This window comes from Mobula birostris, chromosome 9, assembly GCF_030028105.1.
Source record: "Mobula birostris isolate sMobBir1 chromosome 9, sMobBir1.hap1, whole genome shotgun sequence".
Classification (NCBI taxonomy): Eukaryota; Metazoa; Chordata; class Chondrichthyes; order Myliobatiformes; family Myliobatidae; genus Mobula; species Mobula birostris.
In genome coordinates, this window is record NC_092378.1 from 2838995 (window position 1) to 2859372 (window position 20378).

At 43.3% G+C, this 20378-nt stretch overlaps 1 protein-coding gene across 1 annotated transcript in view; it reads right to left on the minus strand.

Annotated features, from left to right (window-relative positions):
* Window positions 1-20378, minus strand: part of utp20 (UTP20 small subunit processome component) — a 183231-nt gene that overhangs the window by 133552 nt on the left and 29301 nt on the right. The window contains exons 9-16 of the mRNA XM_072267366.1: window positions 18655-18798; window positions 15636-15770; window positions 11477-11554; window positions 10871-11058; window positions 9439-9567; window positions 6137-6228; window positions 3050-3155; window positions 766-916 (exon numbers count right to left, since the gene is read on the minus strand). Coding sequence (XP_072123467.1) covers window positions 766-916; window positions 3050-3155; window positions 6137-6228; window positions 9439-9567; window positions 10871-11058; window positions 11477-11554; window positions 15636-15770; window positions 18655-18798 — 1023 coding nt within the window. The remainder of the gene's footprint in view (window positions 1-765; window positions 917-3049; window positions 3156-6136; window positions 6229-9438; window positions 9568-10870; window positions 11059-11476; window positions 11555-15635; window positions 15771-18654; window positions 18799-20378) is intronic.

Consider the following 20378-nt stretch of genomic DNA (forward strand, 5'->3'; position numbering starts at 1 on the left):
TGTATCAACGTCAGTCTCGAACAAATAGACAGAACAGTGCTGGAAAAGGGCTAGTAACATCGTGAAGGATGCCTCCCACCCTGCTCACGGACTGTTGTGAGGAGGCTATGTAGCAACCACACCAGGACCACCAGACACTCCTGTGCTTAGCGTCACTTCATGGATGCACAATAAAAGGTATACAAGTATTGGAATTGGTTGTTTTTATACTTTTAATAAGGTATTAGTTAAATTAGTTGGTTTTCAGCAAGACTGAAAAAGTAGTTTTACAAACAGATAATATGTATTTTTAACTTGTATTTTTCACAATACGTGGTGTTAGACTCCATCTACTGGTGGTAAAGCAATATAACAGTTCCTTAACAGGTTTATCACCTTTCATTTTTCATTGGGCACACACTGCCTGTGTGTCTTTTCATAGGCCCTTAGCTTATCTCAGGAATTTACCTATCAGTATAAAAGTGTCTGTTCCAGCAAAAATTTCCATCTTGTCTTTGTTCTTACTTTCTTGCATTTGTCTTTTCCTTACATTCTTTCCTTTAGTTTCCTGTGTTCTGTTCCTGTATTTTTGTTTTCAACTTTAAATAAACGATTGTAAAACAACAAGTCTTCAACTCATTCCTGGACTCCTAGTAAGAACCTGGTGATTGTAATATCACCAGATCTGACACTACTCACTGGGCACAATATTTCTACCGAGAAGCACTCCAGTGAATCAACAAAGCACAGAAATATTGAAACTCCAGGGTAAAAGTTTTAAGTTACCTTGGAAATGCTGGATGAAAGATTTGGCTGTAGTCCCTTGTACAGATTGAGCATCGTGTCCTGTGAAACCAAATCTTTACGGCCACACAGCGTTAACCGAGTGTAGTACAGGTCACCCAGCAAGAGGACAGAGACGTCTGCCGGTGAGTTTCTAAATTACCAAAAGCACAAAGCAAAATGGTGAACACACGGGTTCTGCAGGTGCTGGAAACCCAGAGCACACACACAAAATGCTGGAAGAGCTCAGCAGGTCAGGCAGCACCGATGGAAATGAGTAAAGAGTTGGCGTTTCGGGTTGAAGGGAAGGGGGAAGATGCCAGAGTAAGAAGGTGGGGGAGAGAAAGGACTACAAGCTGTCAGGTGACAGGTGAAACCAGGTGGGTGGAGGAGGGGGGGATGAAGTGAGAAGCTGTCAGGTGACAGGTGAAACCAGGTGGGGGGGAATGAAGTGAGAAGCTATCAGGTGACAGGTGGGAGGAGGGGGGGATGAAGTGGGAAGCTGTCAGGTGACAGGTGGGAGGAGGGGGGGATGAAGTGAGAAGCTGTCAGGTGACAGGTGAAACCAGGTGGGTGGAGGCGGGGGGGGGGAAGAAGTGAGAAGCTGGAAGGTGATAGGTGGAAAATGAAAAGGCCTGATAGGAGAGAAGAACGGACCATGGGAGAAAGGGAAGGAGGAGGGGTATCAGGTGGAGGTGACCCCAGAGGATGGAGAATAGAGAGATCTGTCCAGTCCATCAGGCAACTAAACAGATCCTTAAAACATTTTTGCCAAAAACCTCAGCAGAATCAGATTCACAATTTCTTATTAAGATATGGAGTTCAGTCTTACTTCGATTAAGCCCCTGATTACTGGCAGTTCCGCAGTGTCCAGTATTTTGCTTGTATTTAATGGATAAATTTAAATTCTACAAATACTTCATTGATTTTGGGACAGCAGACATTGAACATGGAAACACAGATTACCAAACAAACTCATTGATAACTTCACGAGACTGCTCCATAATCCCCAATTCTTGGAGATACAGAAAATCAAGGGAAAACACACCAGACCTATCAAGGGCTCAGCACGGAAATAATAAGCAGTTTCAAGTTCCCAGGTGTCAACAGTTCCGAGGATCTATCCTGGGCACAACATATTGATGCAATTACAAAGAAGGCACAACAGCAGCCATATTTCATTAGGAGTTTGAGGAGGTTTGATATTGTCACCAAAGACACTTGTAAACTTCTACAGATGTACCATGGGGAGCATCCTAACAAGTTGCATCATCATCTGGAATGGGGGGGGGGCATTGAAGAAAGCTGCAGGAAGTTGTAGATTCTGCCAACTCCATCATGGGACTGGCCTCCCCAGCATCCAGGACACCTTCAAAAGGCCACGCCTCAAAAAGATAACATCCACTATTATGGACTCCAACCATATAGGACATGCCCCCATCTCACTGGTACCATCAACAAGGTGGTACAGGAGCCCAAATACTCACATTCAACTTCTTTGGAACAGTTTCTTCCCCACCACCATCAGATTTCTGAATGGACATTAAACCCATGTAAACTACCTCACTATTTACTTTTGCTCTCTTTCAGCACTACTTGTTTAATTTTACACATACAGTGAGAGAGTGTGTGTGTGTGTGTGTGTGTGTGTGTGTGTGTGTGTGTGTGTGAGACAGTGTGAGCGTGAGTGAGTGAATGAGTGAGTGAGTGAGTGTGTGTGTGTGTGCGCGTGTGTGTGTGTGAGTGAGAGTGAGAGTGAATGTGGGTGTGTGTGGAGATATGTCTCTACCAAAGGAGGTGTAAGGTGCTCCTTCTCTCCACTATCCTGCGGTCACCCTTAGACAAGGTGTAGTACCTGCTTAACCCCCGATCAGGGTAACATAAAGCCATGGGAGCAGGTGGTGGATGGTCGTATGAGCAGCTGGTGCATATCACAAGTTATACGACCACGGACCCCAGGCAGACAATTTCTGATGAGTATTGATAATGGCTGGGTTTACCCATCTTGTAAAGACACCACCCAGAAGAAGGTAATAGCAAACCACTTCTGTAGAAAAATTTACCAAGAACAATCATGGTCATGGAAAGACCACGATCACCTACGTCATATGACACAGCACATAACAAGCGAATGATATATATTTCTTATTGTTTATTTTATTATGTATTTTAATGTACTGCTGCTGCAACATAACAAAATTTCACAACCTATGCCAGCGATATTAAGCCTGATTCTGAAGTACAGCTCGAGTTTTCAAGCACTAACAGAAGCTATGAAAATACTTACTTTATCAAGTTGCTTACTCGTTCTACAGATAAGAAGTTGAGAATCTCCAAGGACTCGGTGAGACTGAGAAGAGTGCTGACTGCTTGACAGCAAACGTACATCCACCCTGGAGAAAGAAGTATGGTAATGTCACCGGGATGAACCCAGATAAATGCAAGTAATGTCATGGAACAAAGAGTCTTAGCAGTTGAATGGCAAGTCCAGGAGGCAAGGCCCATTGGCTGGTCCCCAAGCCTGTGAAAACGTGAGACTCCACTGGGGTAGTCGAAGTCCCAATCGTGTCTGCTTGTCCTTGCCTGAACCTGAGTCTGCTGGAGGGTGGAGGCTGAATACGGATAGTCTTGGGGTTAAGGGATTGTGTATGTGAGGGGGTGGGAAGGAGGAACGGTGCTTTGTTTTTGCCGTTGTTGTGTTCTGTGCTGTTCTGTTCTGCCAAGCATTGATGGGCATGCTACGTGTGATGACATTTGCAGGCTGTGCCCAGTGCATCATTAAGTTGTCACACAAATGACAGATTTCACTTTTGTTTCCGTCTGCACATGATAAACTAACTTAAGTAATAGTCCACAGTTCACTGAAAGCAGCACCTCAGGCAGTATAGGTTGAAAATAGTTTAATGACATTTCCTGTACCAAGTGTAAAGGTGAACAAAATAATTGTTACTCCGGATCCAATGAAGCACAAAAAAAACCACAATAAAAATTTAAAAAACACAACAAATATACATAGTTTATCTGCATTGAATGTCCATAAAGTGACGCTGGGCACAGGAGCGTCTGTACATCAGGTGACGGACAGGAAATGATAAAGTCATGGCGGTGGGGTGTGTGGCTGTTGATCAACCTCGGGGAAAGTAACTCTTTTTGAGTCTGGTGGTCCTGGTGTGGATGCTGACTGATGGGAGTTGGACAGACAGTCCATGAGCAGGGTGGGTGAGATTGTTCACGATGTTACTGGCACCTTTCTGTATGTACAGGGTGGTGAGGGTGGTGTTTGCCCTGCTGGCCTTCACTGGACAGGGCACTGAAAATAGGAGTGGGAACTTATGTTGCAGTTCTACAAGGTATCAATGAGACTATATTTGGATCTAAGTACACAGTTGTGCTCACTCTGTTATAAGAAAAAAGACCATCAGGAATAGGAGGAGAATTAGGCCATTCTGCCCATCCTGTCTGCTCTGCCATTTCACCATGACTGATTTATTATCCGTCTCAACCCCATTATCCTGCCTTCTCTCCGTAACCTTTGACGCCCTTTACTAATGAAGAACCTATAACCCCTCTACTTCAAATACAATCAATAACTCGGCCTCTAGTGTTGTCTGTGACAATAAATTCCACAGATTCACCAACCTCTAGCTAAAGAAACTCCTCCTCATCTCTGTTCTAGGGGGGTGTCCCCTTATTTACGTTGCAGCTTATCACCTTACGTATCTCGCAGCCCTGCACCTACATACTATCAGTTTATGGATATATGCTAATCTTATGCATTTACAATCACACTCAGTTACTCGTGCATTGAGTTCTACAGAGTTGCTTTTATATTTATATTGACTGTGTTATTTTATGCTGCATCAGATCCACAGTAACAATCACTTTGTTCTCCTTTACACACTTGTGTACTGCAGAACGACAATAGGCAACCTTGAAAGCCGTAATACAACTGGAAAGAGTGCAGAAAAGATTTACCAGGGCATGGCTGGTCTAGAGCTGGAGGTCTGGGTTACAGGAACAGTTGCAAAGACTAGGACACAACTCTCTGGAGTGGAGGAGGATGGAGGGATGACCTGATGGAGGTATACAAGATCACAGAGGACATAGACAGAGTGAGAGTACACAGGCCTTTCCCCTGGGGGGGGAGGGGAATGAGGGATTTTAAAAAAACAAGACAATGGAGATCAGAGGTGAGAGATTTAAAAGGGACATGAATGAGCTGCCAGACATCTGCCTTCCTCACATGAATAAACCAACCAGATATGTTTGTCTTTAGGAGAGGTTTAGGGAGGCGTATGGGGTGTCCAGGAAGGGGTTGTACCTCTGGACAAGGAGCTTGTCATGTCCCTCTAGGGCAAGTCATCCACCTCTGATCTCCACCGGACACCCAGCTCTCACTGGTGGCTCCAAGTAGCTGTTTGCACGCGACAGCAGCCACACCCCGCTACACTGCCTGGAAAGATGGACCAAACCAGGTAAGGGTAGCCAGTTAGCTTCATACTCCAGTAAGACAGGGACATTCCTATCCTAGAACGCAAAGTCAGCACGAGATCAACATCGAGATCCAACAACCAGGAAGGCGATTCTGCAATGCTCCGTGGAGAGTGAAGGGCATGACAAGGCACAGAAAACATCAGGGTGATGAACTGCAGTTGTGATGATCTCTCGTACCATTGGAATTGGGCTTTTGAGGTCAAGAGAGTGGAATGGCTTTTCCGCACAGTTTCCAAGCATCACTGTCGTAACTGACGGATAACCAGAGGGCTATGGGCAAAATGTGGGCAGATGGGACTAGAACAGCATCCCTTTAAACAGAGCCCAGGAGCAATTTCTTTACCCACAGAAATATTAAACCTGTCTGATTCTGAACCTGTAGAATTCATTGCCACGGATGACTATGGAAGCCAAGATATTTATCCAAGTCATTGGGTATATTTAAAGTGGAGATTGATAAGTTATAGATTGGTAAAGACATCAAAGGTATGGGGGAAAGGCAGGAGAATAGGGCTGAGAGGGAAAATTCCAGTTCAATATTGAGGAGAAGTTTGAAGTTTGGATAAGTACTTTGATGGAGGGCTATGGTCCAGGTGCAGGTCGACTGGACTAGGCAGAATCGTTTGACAGACAAGATGACCTGAAGGGTTTGTTTCTGTGCCACAGTATTCTATAACTCTATGAAAATAAATTAGCCACCACTGAATGGCAGAACAAACTTAATAGGCTCCTACTGTGTGTCTTACGGTCTTACAGAATGAGCAAAGAGGGAGGTAATTTGCAGTTATATGGCAGCTTTCACAACCTCACGATGGGCTCCGAATGAAATACATGGAGCCTATTTCACCCTTACACTGGCTTATCAGAAGAGCACACTGACCTTCATTAACGGAATCGCTTTGTTCACAGGCAGTCAGAAGGCGATCAAGAAGCAAGTGAACTGGTGACAAGACGTTTTCCACTTCTAATGGTCTGTATGAACAATCAGAATGATGTTAGAGAAATAAGATTAGAGATGTGATACCAAACAGAAAGCAGCATGCAGGTTGCACACAAAACTCCTCAACTGTAACTCTACAATTGGCACTATTGAGCAAATCTACAAGCTCTGCCAGAGGAAAGCCACATCCATTTTCAGGGACTGCCACTATCCAGGCCATGCTCCCTTCTTGCTGCTGCAATCAGGAAGGAGATACAGCAGCCTTAGGACCCATACCACCAAGTACAGGAGCAGTTATTACCCCTCAACCACCAAGCTCCTGAACTGACGTGGACAACTTCACACACCTCAACAGTTAATTGACCCCACGAACTACAAACTCATTTTCAAGAACCTTGCAACTCATGTTCTTAGTATTATTTATTTGCTTGTTATTTACACAATGTGTCTTTTGCACTTTAGTTGTTTGTCAGTCTTCATGCATAGTTTTCCATAAATTCCAAGGTATTACTTTATCTTCCTACAAACACCCACAAGAACCAACTCCGGTCAAGATGGTGGCTGCATACAACACTCCTTTGGTCAACATCTTCTGGATAGATCATGGAACGATCGTTTTCACTTCTTTTATGTTTTTTACATTTGTTTCTCGTCTTGGATGTGATTCTCAACTGTTGGAGACTGTGTTTTTCTGTTTGGAGATTGCTTAGGTGCTTTAGCACTTTGTAGTCTCAAAGATTCCAGGTGACAGAGGTGGCATGAGTGAACCTTGTGGCAAGAAGCCTGCACGGTGGTGTTTGACCCCATTTCGTCGATTATAGCTTTGATTGTTTGTCGATTAAAGCGACGAGGGCAATCCTTTCAGCACAACTTTTCTAAGATAAGGGGCCTAAAACTGCTCACGATATGCCAAGTGAGGCCTCACCAGTGCTTTATAAATTCTCAATATTGCATCCTGGCTTTTTTTTCCTCTGCTAGATTATGTATTGCATTGAACTGCTACTGCTAAGTTAACAAACGTCACATCACACGCCGGTGATAATAAACCTGATTCTGATACTCTAGTCCTCTTGAAACGAATACTAACAATTACATTTGCCTTCCTCACCACAGACTCAACCAAGTTAAACTTTACGGAATCCTGCACAATTCCATGATCCACACCTTTGACATATAATGTATGAAGAATTGGACCAACACAGTCCCCTGTGGAGCCTCACTCGTCACCGGCAGCCAACTAGAAAAGGCTCCCTTTATTCCCACTCTTTGCCTCTTGCCAATCAGCCACTGCTTTATCCATGCTAGAATATTTCCTGTAACACCATGGGCTTGTAGCTTATTAAGCAGCCACATGTGTAGCACCTTGTCAAAGGCCTTCTGAAAATCCAAGTACACAGCATCAACCGATTCTCCTTTGTCTATCCTGTTTGCTATTTCTTCAAAGCATTCCAACAGATTTGTCAGGCAAGGTTTGAGGTCTATTTTATCATGTACTTCCAAGTTCCCTGAGACCGCATCCTTAATAATCGACTCCAACATCTTCCCAACCACTGAGTCAGACTAATTGGCCTATAATTTCTTTTCTTCTGCCTCTCTTCCTTCTTGAAGAGTGGAGCGACAATTGCAATTTTCCCATCTTCTGGAACCATTCTAGAATCTAGTAATTCTTGAAAGAACGTTACTAATGCCTCCACAATCTCTTTAGCCACCTCTTTCAGAACCCTGGGTGTACACCATCTGGTCCAGATGACTTATCTACCTTCAGACCTTTCAGATTCCCAAGAACCTTCGTTCTAGTTATGGTACCTTCACACACTGCATGACCTGACACCTGGAACTTCCACCATACTACTAGTGTCTTCCACAGTGAAGAGTGAACATGGACATATCATAATATGTAACATATGTCATCTTCTAGCTAGCCCCCCCGCCCCCAGCCCTCCTCCCACCTTTTTATTCTGGCTTTTCAGAATATCTAGTTCCCCTTCCTTTCCAGTTCTAATGATGGGTCTCTAATTCATTACACTAGGTGCTGTCTGACCTGCCGAGTTCCTTCAGCATTTTTTATGTGTTGCTGTGGATTTCCAGCATCTGCAGAATTTCTTGTGTTTGTATACGTACTTTGATACTAAATTTACTTTGAACATTACTAGCTTGGTCTGTTTAACTATTTTATATGACATCTGGCTTCCATGCTGACTGGGCCTTCCCCTTGTGCTATCATCCTACTCATGGCCACAAGGCAACGAGCAACAGTCCAAAGCTGCAAATACTCAAACTGTTTCTCTCCACAGATGCTGACTGATCCATTGGGAATTTCCATCAGTCCCTGCTTTTATCCCAAGGACAATTTCCAGTTGGCTGATGATTCAAAATGCAAAAATGCTATTGGAAGTACCCTTCAGGTAAAAGTAGCCCCAACACCACTTTCGCATTGTGGTTCAGCCCTCATTGCCCTTGAGAATGTGGTGATGATAAACAACGTGGAACAGACCCTTCCGGCCCAATGAGCCTCACCACTCAGCAACCCACCGATTTAACCTTAGCCTAATCGGAGGAGAATTTACAACGGCCAATTAACTTGTTAACCTGTACCATTTTGGAGTGTGGGAGGAAACCAGAGCACCCGGAGGAAACCCACATGTAGATGAGAAGGAACGCACAGATTTGTGTACAGAGGACACTATAATTGAATTCCAATACCCATAACCGAATACCTTTAATACCTCAGTGCACTGTGTAATGATCTGATCTGTATGAACAGACAAGCTTCTCGCTGTACCTCGGTACATGTGACAATAATAAACCAATTCCAAAGTCAGAAATGTGTCAGACTTGGTGAGGAATGTATAAAGAAACAAAATATTGTTCCTCTCAGCCAAGGTGCAAAACACAGCAGTCACACACAGCACATATTGTCACAATCCAGTTCACACAGTCACACACAGCACATGTCATTACAATCTAGAATATACAGTCACATGCAGCACATTGAGTCACACACAGTCACAAAATAATATTAGCACAGGCCCTGAGTATCGTGGCCTGAAGATTGATGGTGCATGGGATGTTGTGTCCTGGAGCCATGTTTCTGCAAGAACAAGCTCACAGCAGATGAAACTAACCAGCTGAAATGATCAGACCAATGGAAGAGGAAACAGGTTATCCAGGATTTCACCCACGTGAGCTCCAGTTCACGAAGCTACATTAGGCTACAGACTAAGATCACAAGACGTTCTCACCTGAGGTGAGGAAGTATAATGAGAGCGCCCCAGCAACGTTCCAGGTCAGACTTCCCATCATCTTCAAGGAGCCGCAGCAGAGACAGGATATAATCCAAGGCTCCTCCGCTTCCCGTCCTCGCACCTGAGCTGAAAGAGGTTTACAACAGATTCAGATGCATGGGAGTGGAGTGAAGTAGAATGGCACGGTACTCACTTTCAGGGAGCTGTGGACTTGGAACCCAGGATCCCTCTGTAGATCAACGCTGCTCACATTCTTTAAATTTACATTCGACCTCCTAAAGGCAAACAGCTCTCATTTAGTCAGATTAAACCCCACCTTCATCTATCATTTCTCCACCCATTTCTCCAAATGATCTATAGCCAGTTGTATAGATCACTGCCAACTCCACATGGATGATCCCAAGCCTGGCTGCAAAAGGATGAGGGTTGGGAATGGGGCTACCAACCCCATCCCATAAAAAAAACAGTGCTACAGGAATGCCAACAGAAGCTCCAAAGACCTCATCCTTGGGACAGGAAGAATCCACCAGGAAGATGGAAGTGGTGTCACAGGTAGATGGGGTCATAAAGAAAGCCTTTGGCACACTGGCCTTTATAAATCAAAGCACTGAGTAAAGCAGATGGGGTGTTATGCTGAAGTTCTATAAGACATTGGTGAGGGCTAATCTGGAGGACTGTGTGTAACTTTGGTCACCTACCTACAGGAAAGATGTAAAAAAGTACAGGGACAATTTACAAGGACGCTGCCAGGTCTGGAGGATGTGAGTAATAAGGAAAGATTGAATAGGTTAGGACTTTATTCCTTGGAACATAGAACGCTGAGAGGAGATTTGATGGCGGTATACAAAATTATGAGGGTATAGATAGGGTAAACACAAGCAGGCTTTTCTCCACTGAGGTTGGGTGGGCCTACAACTGGAGGTCATGGGTTAAGGGTGAAAGGTGAATGTTTAAGGGGAACATGAGGAGAAACTTCTTCACTGAGAGGATCGTGAGGCTGTGGAACGAGCTATCAGCACAAGTGGTGAAAGACATTTAAAAGAAGTTTAGATAGGTACATGGATGGTAGGGTTCTGGAAGGCTATAGTCCTGGTGCAGGTTGGTGTGAGTAGGCAGCTTAAATAGTTTGGCACAGACTAGATGGGTTGAAGGACCTGATTCTGTGCTGTATTTTTCTATGACTCTTTGGGCCACATCTGGAGACAAAGTGAAAGACTGGCCCAGGACAGAAAACTCTGACGAGCTGCTGTCACTGGCCTCTTAAGAAGATTACTGCCATTCCTTCTCAAAACTCTAGGAAAAAGACAACGAGCAGGAGCAACTGGGAACCCTTTCAGAACATCACAGGTACAGTGGCTGAAAGGTTGCCTCTGGTGAATCATCAAGCAGGAAGGAAAGCCAAGTTCTGATGACAGGGGCCACCACGTACCGTGTGGACAGGCATGTCTGTCCCGTGAAGAGGAGGGGGTACTTTTCATAGGCCATTGATCCATCCGTAGGGGGTTCGGCTTTGGTCAGAATGAGCTTCACCAGAAATCCCAGCATCTCCTCCTTGGCCACGAGGTCACCAGCTGCAAAACTCTCTTCCACGTACTGCATCAGGCTTGGCAGGAGGAGCTAGGAAGCAATCAGCAAACAAGTGAGCAAGCATGCTTTTTCTCTTTGGAGCGAAGGAGGATGAGAGGTGACTTGATAGAGATGTTGAAGATGATAAGAAACTAAGATAAGTGAAAAGGCAGTGCTTTATTCCCGGGGCGGAAGTGGCTAATATGAGGGGGCGTAACGGGGGGATGTCAGGGGTAAGTTCTTTACACCGAGAGCAGTCAATGTATGGCTCGCCCTGCCAAGGGTGGTGGTGGAGCAGATACAGTAGGGGCACTTAAGAAACTCTTAGGCATATGGATGATAGAAAAATGGAGGGTTATGTGGGATACATGGGGTTAAGTTGATCTTAGGGGAGATTAAAAGGTTGGCACAACATCGTGGGCCAAAGGGCCTGTACTGTGTTGTACTGTTCCTGAAAGCAAAAATTTACCTGTTCAAAGTCACTCATATCCAACAGCTCCTCGAGGAACTCCAGAATTAAGGATCTTTCAAGCCCACTTCCCAAAACCTAGAGCAGAAAATGAAGATGATGGAAGTTGAGGTGAGTGAAGAGCAATGTTGGTAGGTAAAGGTTTTCTGTCAGTGCTTAACACCAGTGGGAATCTGTAAACTCAACACTCACGAAGTTCCAAGTACAGGATATAGTATAAAAGCTTGAGATTTGTCTTCTCGCAGGCAGCCACGAAACATAGTACAACCCATTTAAATAAAAACCCCACACAGCAAAGACCATCAAACTACCCATGTGTGAAAAAAAGAAACTTGCAAACAATAAAAAGTTAAAAAAAACAAAAACTGAAATGTCCCCAACAGTGAGTTCTGTTAGATCCAGGCCACAGCCACAGAAGTCAGTTGAGCACTGAGGTGTGTGCTGATGGCTGCAGGCTACAGCTGCCGAGTCAGTTGAGCATGGGGGTGAGTACTCATCGATCCAGGCCACAGCCACAGTAGTCAGTCGAGCACGGAGGTGAGTGCTGATAGATCCAGGCCACAGCTGCAGAGTCAGTTCAGCACTGATGATCCTTGATCAAATCATGCAAATAGTAAAAATTAAATGTACACAAAAAGCACATGGAACATGAACTGCAGAGTCCCCGAAAGTGAGTTCACAGCTGTGGAGTCCGTTCAGCACTGAGGCGAGTGAAGCCTGTCCAGTAGCTCAATGGGTGCAGGGCAACAAATGCTCCCAAACCTGTCGGCGTGACCTCCCGCCTTACAGCAGCGAGAAGAGGAGACAGGTCAAACGCAGGCAGACTATGCTGAATACCTATTAGATTTCCACTCTCATCATCAACTATCTTATCTTGCTCAAAGCTTTATTTGTTGCAGAGTATTGGAGATGACTAAGGGTTCATGTTGCACTACTAGGTATTGACACAGCCAACACCAGCGATGGCCATGCCCACACTCTCTGCTCTCATCCTCACCAAATCCCCCAGGAGATCACAAAGGTGCCAGATCGCTTAGTCGACTCAAAAATACATCCTTAAAAGGGAAGTTACAGGCTGCAGTCAATTGCAGTTCAGAAGAAGTCTATTTAGAAGAAGAGAAGTATCAAACAGTTTTGTGAGCTGTCTGCAGGACGTCACCATTGGTCACTGGCACCATCTTGCCTCATTCTCAACCCAAGGAAGAGGTGCCAGGGAAATGGTGGCCAGCACAGAACCTGCAGAATCACAGCAAGATGCATAGTTGTGGGGCTTTGAGGATGATAAGAAGCAATTTAGTAGCAAAAATAGTTCCCAGTTCTTCTGGAAACTATACTGCACATTTGGAAGGATGCCAAAGTCTTGGAGGGGTGGCAGGGGGGATTTACTGTAAGAGCCATAGGAGTGAACTATTGCGTGCTGTTCTGGTTACCTACCAAAGATATCAAAAAGATTGAAAGAGTGCAGAGAAAATTTATAAGGATGTTGCCAGTACTTGAGGGCCTGAGTAATTAAAAAAAGATGGAATAGGTTCAAACTTCATTTCTTGGAACATGGAAGATTGGGATAGAGGCATACAAAATTATGAGGGTATAGATAAGGTAAGTGCAAGCAGGCTTTCTCCACTGAGGTTGGGTAGGACTACAACTAGAGGTCATGAGTTAAGGGTAAAGGGTGAAAGTTTAAGGAGAACATGAGGGAAAACTTCTTCATTCACAGGGTGGTGAGAGTGTGGAACGAGCTGCTAGCACAAGTGGTGGAAGCAGGTTCAATCTCAACATTCGAGGGAGGTTTGATAGGTACATGGATAGAAGGAGTTTGGAGGGCTATTGTTCAGGTGCAAGTAATGGGACTAGACAGATCAATAATTCAGCATGGCCGACATGGGCCAAAGGGCCTGTTTCTGTGCTGTATTAGGCTTGGGTTATGACTCTCTGAGAAATTTCAGCAACAAAGACAGAGAGGGGAAATGTGGGCCCAGTAAACAGAAAAAGTTAAGAGGAAATTTGAGGGAGGTTCTCAGAAACACAAAGTACTGACTGTAAGAAGCAGGAGGGCGAGTAAACAGCTGGTGCTGACACAGGACAATGAGGAAAAGCAGAGGGAAGATGAAGCAAAGATATTGACATAGCGATGTGGAACGCACTGCTTGGAAGGATGGTGGTAACGGATTCAACATGAATCTTTATTTTGATCTGGAGAAATATTTAAGGGGGAACAGTACAAGGTTTCACAAGGAACTGTACTGATGGATCTATCAAAGAGCTATGTTAATGGACTGAATGGCCACCTCCTACGCTATGCTGTTCTGTATGAAAGATGGCGAGCCAGGCAGTGATGGTTGAAAGGATCTCCTCTAATGTCATGATGAAAATGGCAGCTAGGTCAGTCGGGCTTCCCTGGCAGCTCCTCCCAACCATCTCACCCACCCAGCAGGGCGTGGGCTACAGCCGCAGGGAACACTGCTTGCTGCCAACTCCCCTCCAAGTCACACACCATCCTGGCTGGGAGCCTAGAAGGCTTCCACTGGTCAGGGTCAAGTGATATGGAAAGCAAACTGTTGCCCATGTAACCAGCCTCCCCCTCTCTATGCAGCTGACGAACCTAAAGGAACGGCAGAGACCGATACAGTTTAGCACCAGCAGCATCGCAGGGAGAGTGAGTCAGCATTGAACTCAACATAGGACTGCCTTAGAGGTGCCAGCTCTGGACTTTCCCCTCGAGAATTACCCCTAAATCTTTGCCCATGAGTGAGTATAACCACAAGGAAGCAGAGGTTTAAGATCAGAGTTTTCCTTCTCCTAGAGCAGCTGCCAACCATGACTGACGAGCCTCATCTGCCCGAGGTGACTGGTTTTAGGCACGGACAACCGGCCGTTGCCCCTTCTCCTGTCGGAAGAAACGGTTCCACCAGGCTCAGTCGCTAAGCCGTACACAAAACTTCAGTCTTTCCTTGTCACTGGGTCTAATCTCTGGAACTCTCTCCCCAACATCACTGTAAGGCATCAAAGGTCACAGGTAGAAAGCAGGAGAATGGGACTGAGAGGGAAAATAAATCAGCCATGATGAAATGGTGGAGCACAGTCTTTGTCAGAGGGATCACAGTGATTTAAGATAACTCGCCCCATCATTCTCAAAGGCAATTATTTATATTATTATTTATTTGGAGATACAGCATGGTAAAAGGCCTTCCAGCACAACAAACCTGCACCACCCAATTACACCCTTGTGACCAATTAACCTACTAACCAGAATGTGGGAAGAAACCGGAGCACCCGGCTGATGAGCCTCTTGGACCTCCAGATGGTCCACAGCAGGGGTGATTGATAAGTTCGTGGCCTATTGTAGAAGGAGATGAGTTATACAGCTCGCGTTACATGCACATGCAGTTCAACTCTTTGAGTGAAGATGCAGAAGGTTTAAAGTTAATAACTCATCTCCTTCTACCTTAGGCCACAAACTTATCAATCACTCCTGCTGTGGACCACTTTTGCAGGTCCAAGACACCGACTTCTACAAAGAAGGGATCCGGATGCTCCACGGCTGCTGGACTAAGTGTGTAAATGTAGGAAAAATAAATGTGCTAGATTTTCTAAAGTTGACTCCTTCTACCTTAGGCCACGAACTTATCAATCACCCCTCGTATATTTATAGATTCAAAAAACAATTGTGTGCCCCAAACTGACTGACTGATCAAAATCTCCAGCAGCCCAGGTTTCATAAGCCATATTGCTACCTAACAGAGCTCCGATTGCCGAGAATCATTTTATCCCCTTATGTACAGAGAATCACTTTATATACATAAAGTCAGTCTATGTATATGAACTAATCTTTTGTATATTCAGCCACCCTCACCCTGTGCATAGTGCTTTATAGGATTGCTTTTATATTTATATTTATTGTGTTTTTTATTCTGCCTCAGATCCAGAGTAACAATCAGCTCGTTCCCCATTATACTTGTATACTGAAGAATGACAATAAACAATCTTGAGTACAGAATGCGGAAATGAAACACTGCAGTGTTTAACAATGACAGTGAGTGTTTCTTTGCAGTAACTGACTGAATACATCAAAGGGCAACAACCTCAGTCCCTGAACCTCGAACCAATCCCACTCAGAGCACACTGTGGTACTTGCCGATTGGAAACAAGTATTAAATACCTTTCTAGCAGTTTCCTCAGTCAGCACTTTCGGGAGAGAGATGTTCTGAGCTGTCAGCAGAGTGGAGACACCCTTCAGCAGAGTCCTACGGCAAGGCAAGTCCATCTGCGAGCTCTGCAGCATCTGCACCAGGGTCTGCAAGGTGAAGCCAGAAGACGCGAGTACGAAGTGAGTGAACAGTACGCACGGAGGCTTCATTCTTATTTATTTAGAGTTACGGCACAGAAACAAGCCTTCCAGATTGAGCCCAATTACGCCCACGTGACCAATTAACCAACTATCTCATATTCTTTGGAATACGGGAGGACCAGAACACCAAGAGGAAGCCCACACAGTCACAGGGAGAACAAATTCCTTACAGAATGCAGCAGGAGTTGAACCTGTGTTGCTGGTGCTGTAATGACGTTACACTAACCACTATTAAAGGAAAGGCAGCCCCTTGCTATTGCTCTTAGAGATTCCAATACTGTTCAGAGTATTAAGAGAGGGGACAAAGTACACAAGGTTTTGTTGTATGCAAATAACCTGTTAGTTTATATTTCAGATCCTAGGACATCTGTTCCTATGTTACCTATATTTTCTGAATTCAGTAGTTTTTTCCTGGATATAAATTAAATTTACATAAAAGTGAGTTACTTCCCATTAATAATTACTTAGATCAATATCATCAACTACCCTTTAGTATTGCTAAAAATTACTTTACTCATCTTGGTATTAAAATTACTAAAAATTTTAAGGACCTGTATAAATATAATTTTCTCCCATTAATTGATTACAAATGCTTTCTAAATGGTCACCTATGACATTATCATTAATAAATCAAATTAATGCTATTAAAATGATAGTTCTTATATATATTATATATATAAGATAGAATTTATGTAAGGTAGTTCTTATATAAATTCTTATATATATTTCAGGCAGTTCTTTCCTTTGTTCCTAAAACGTTCTTTGACAGAATAGACTCTATAATCTTATTTTATATTTGGAATAATAAAAATCCTAGATTGAGTAAACCCTTATTGCAGAAATTAAAAAAGGACAGTGGTATGGCTTTGCCAAATTTTAGAATGTATTATTGGGCAATTAATATTTGATATATTACTTTTTGGATTCACTATTCAGACATACATGAATGTCCTTCATGGTTGGATTTGGAGGAAAACTCGGCGAAGGGGTTCTCTTTGGTCTCTTTACTGGGAGCTCCTCTTCCCTTTTTGTTTTCTAGGATTAGTAGACAAGAGTTTAATCCCGTTATTAAACATACATTAAGAATTTGGTTACAGTTTCATGAATTTTTTTGAGTTAATTTTGTTCTTTCTAGTAATATCCATTTCAATTATTTTTTTAAACCATCGATTTTGGATAAGGCCTTTTTAATTTGGAAAACCAAAGGAAAAACAACTTTTTCAGATTTGTTTTTAGGAGATTGTTTGATGTCTTTTTCTTAGTTCGTGGATAAATATGATTTATCTAATGTACACTTTTTTAGATATTTACAAATTAGAAATTTTTTACGTGGTTTGCTGCCAAATTACCCTTCTGCTTATCTGCCTAATATGACAGATGCTCTCTTTCAGTTTAAACCATTTCAAAAAGGGTTGATAGCTATAATTTATAAACGGTTATTGAATTTACGAATGATATCTAACGATAAAATTAAACGTGCTTGGGAATTGGAATTTCAAGAGTCTTTTTCAGATAATCAATGGAGTAAAATTTTTTATTCGGTTAACAACTCATCTATTTGTGCCCGACATTCCTTGATACAGTTCAAGGTAGTGCACTGGCCCATGTGTCAAAGGATAAACTAGCACGTATTTTTTCCAATATCAATCGTATTTGTGACAGATGTAATATTGAGGTGGCCACTTTAACTCATATGTTTTGGTCTTGCATAAAGCTAGATAATTTTTGGAGAGATGTTTTTAAAACACTATCAAAAGTCTTGGATCTGGACCTACAACCTAATTTACTTACGGCAATCTTTGGGATTATCCCATCGGAAGCAGGAAATACTCCTGTTTCCACTCAACATATGATAGCCTTTTCAACTTTATTGGCTAGGAGAGCCATTTTATTGAAGTGGAAGCATTCTAATCCACCTGCAGTCTTTTATTGGCTCTCCTCCATTATGTCCTGTTTAAGTTTAGAGAAATTAAGAAGTCCAACATTTGATACATCCTTTAAATTTGAACAAATCTGGCAACCTTTTATTCAATATTTTCATTTGATTTGATTTATTAGTCTTCCAATTTTTTTTTTTCAAAGTTTTAGACTTGATCAGAAAGTCTGTCCTTTTTTTTGGGACATTTTCTCAGAATGGACTGCCCAGTCCTTTTTTTCCATACAGTGTAGTGAAGTTTTTTTTCCCTTATTTTAAAAATTTGAAGTTTTTTTTCCTCTCTTTATGAATTGATAAGAGGAGAATTAGTTGTCTTCTTTTTTATTATATACTACATATTAGCTTAATACTATGTATGATTTTGATAACGTCTCTTTCACTTTCTATTTGCATTGTTATTGTTATATATATTTGAGATAATTCTCCTCTTGTTTGTATATATGCTCTTTTTAAATCAATAAAAAGATTAATAAAGAAAGAAAGAAAGATAGGAAAGGCAGAGATCAATACAATTCGGCACCAGCTGCATCACAGAAGTTGCCAGACAGTGTTGAACTCAACACAGAACTGCCTTAGGGACTCCAGCTCCAGGTTTTTCTGCAGGAGTTACTGCCGAAGCTTTCTGAGGTCAGACTTATCCTTCTGCACTGGGGGTAGCAGGTTGTAGAGAAAGGTGAAGGGGTGACAGATTATTTGTTTGCAGAGGCTTGCACACACTCAGAACACATCAGACCATCAGATGGCTGCAGGCTGCACTGAGTGTTAAAGGCAATGGGGAAGGGGCAGATGGGTGGGTGGTGAGGAAGGTCGGCCCAGCAGTGCTAAAGCTTCAGCACTTTGAAGGCTAGCTGACGGGCCTGCAGAGAGCCGCCAGTCTCTGGTTACATGACTCACCTCACAGACATTGCTGGGTTGAGTAACCTTTGAGCCTTGTTTATGCTCCAGCAGCACCAGGTATATCTGCAGCAAGCGGTGGATTTGATCTGAGACTTGTTGTTCCTCAGCGTCGACTCTGTCTTTCAGTCCCAGGACACAGCTCTGCCAATGACACAAAATGTTCACAGCTCAGATTACAATTACAGAAAATACTCCTCCACAGTGTAACTTATCGTTCATTGCTGTGCTCTGAACAACATTAATCTAATGTGTTCAAAGCACAAAGAACAGTGTAATTTTCAATTGTCTGCCTAAGACTTTTGCACAGAACTGTATTTGCATCACAGGTATACCTAACAAGTTGCCACTGAGTCCTGGTGATGTTCTTTTATTGTAAAGAAGTGTGTATAATGTACAGTACTGTGCAGAAGTGTTGGGCATATAGCTAGGGTACCCAAGGCTTTTGCACAGTACTGTAAACAAATTACTTAAAAATATTGTATTAACCTCTGTGGTCAATGCTCTTAGGTGATACAGAGCAAATTCTTACACAAGGATTTAAAGAAAGCCAATGAAGCAAGGATAAATTTAAACTCAGCTTTCATAACCCCAGTGTATCCTGAAATGCTTTATACACATTTAGTATTGGTTTATTATTGTCACACATACTGAGGTACAGTGAAAAACTTGTCTTGTGTACCGCTTAGTGCATCAGAGGAACCAGCGTCCCCTCCATGGCCTGTGTCTACACTTTCACTGTAAATTTACTTGAACTTTGAACTCAGTAAAGCAGCCAGCATAATCAAAGACCCCTCCCACCCCAGACATTTTTGTTCTCCCCTCTTCCATCACACAGATAATACAAAACCCTGAAAGACAGTGAGAGTGTATACAGAGTCCATGGAGGGGAGGCTGGTTCCTCTGACGCACTGAGCTGTGTCCAACACTCTGCAGATTCTTGTGGTCACAGGCAGAGAAGTTACCATACGTTACTGTGAAGCATCCAGGCAGAATGCTTTCTATGGTGCATGGTAAAGGTTGTCAGGGACATGCCAAATATCAAAGATATTGGTGAGTTATCTTGGCCATGGTGTCTATGTGGTTTGACTAGGACAGACTGTTAGTGATGGTCACACCTGGGAACTTGAAGCTTTGACGTAGAAAGGGTCATGTGCACCACCCCTCTTCCTGAGGTCATGACCAGCTCTATCATTTTGTTGACACTGAAGGAATGGTTGTCAAGACAAAGCTTGTTGCATGGCTAGTACAGCGCAACATCTTCCAAACAATACCCAAACAGTATTTTGGCAAGCCCTCTGGCGATGCTTGCAAAGGGACAAACTTGGCCACAACATTAGGGAGGGCGCTGCAGCTCTTTAGCAGAATTCTGCAAAATTATCCCTTAAATCCAGCGGACAGCAGAGACACTGGCACCACAGCATTCCCTCAGCCCTGCATAGTCCATAGTCTCAGAGCACTACCGCACTGAAGCAGACCCTTCATCTCATCACGTCTCTGCCCAACTATTATTCTACCTAATCCCATCAACCTGCAGCCAGACCACAGACCTCCACGTACCTATCCAAATTTCTCTTAAATGTTGAAATCAAAGCTGCATCCAAAACTTCTACTGGCAGCTTATTCCACACTCCCACCACCCTCTGAGTGAAGATATTAGTCTTCATGTTCCCTTTAGCATTTCACCTTTCACCATTACTCAATGACCTCCAGCTCTAATCTAA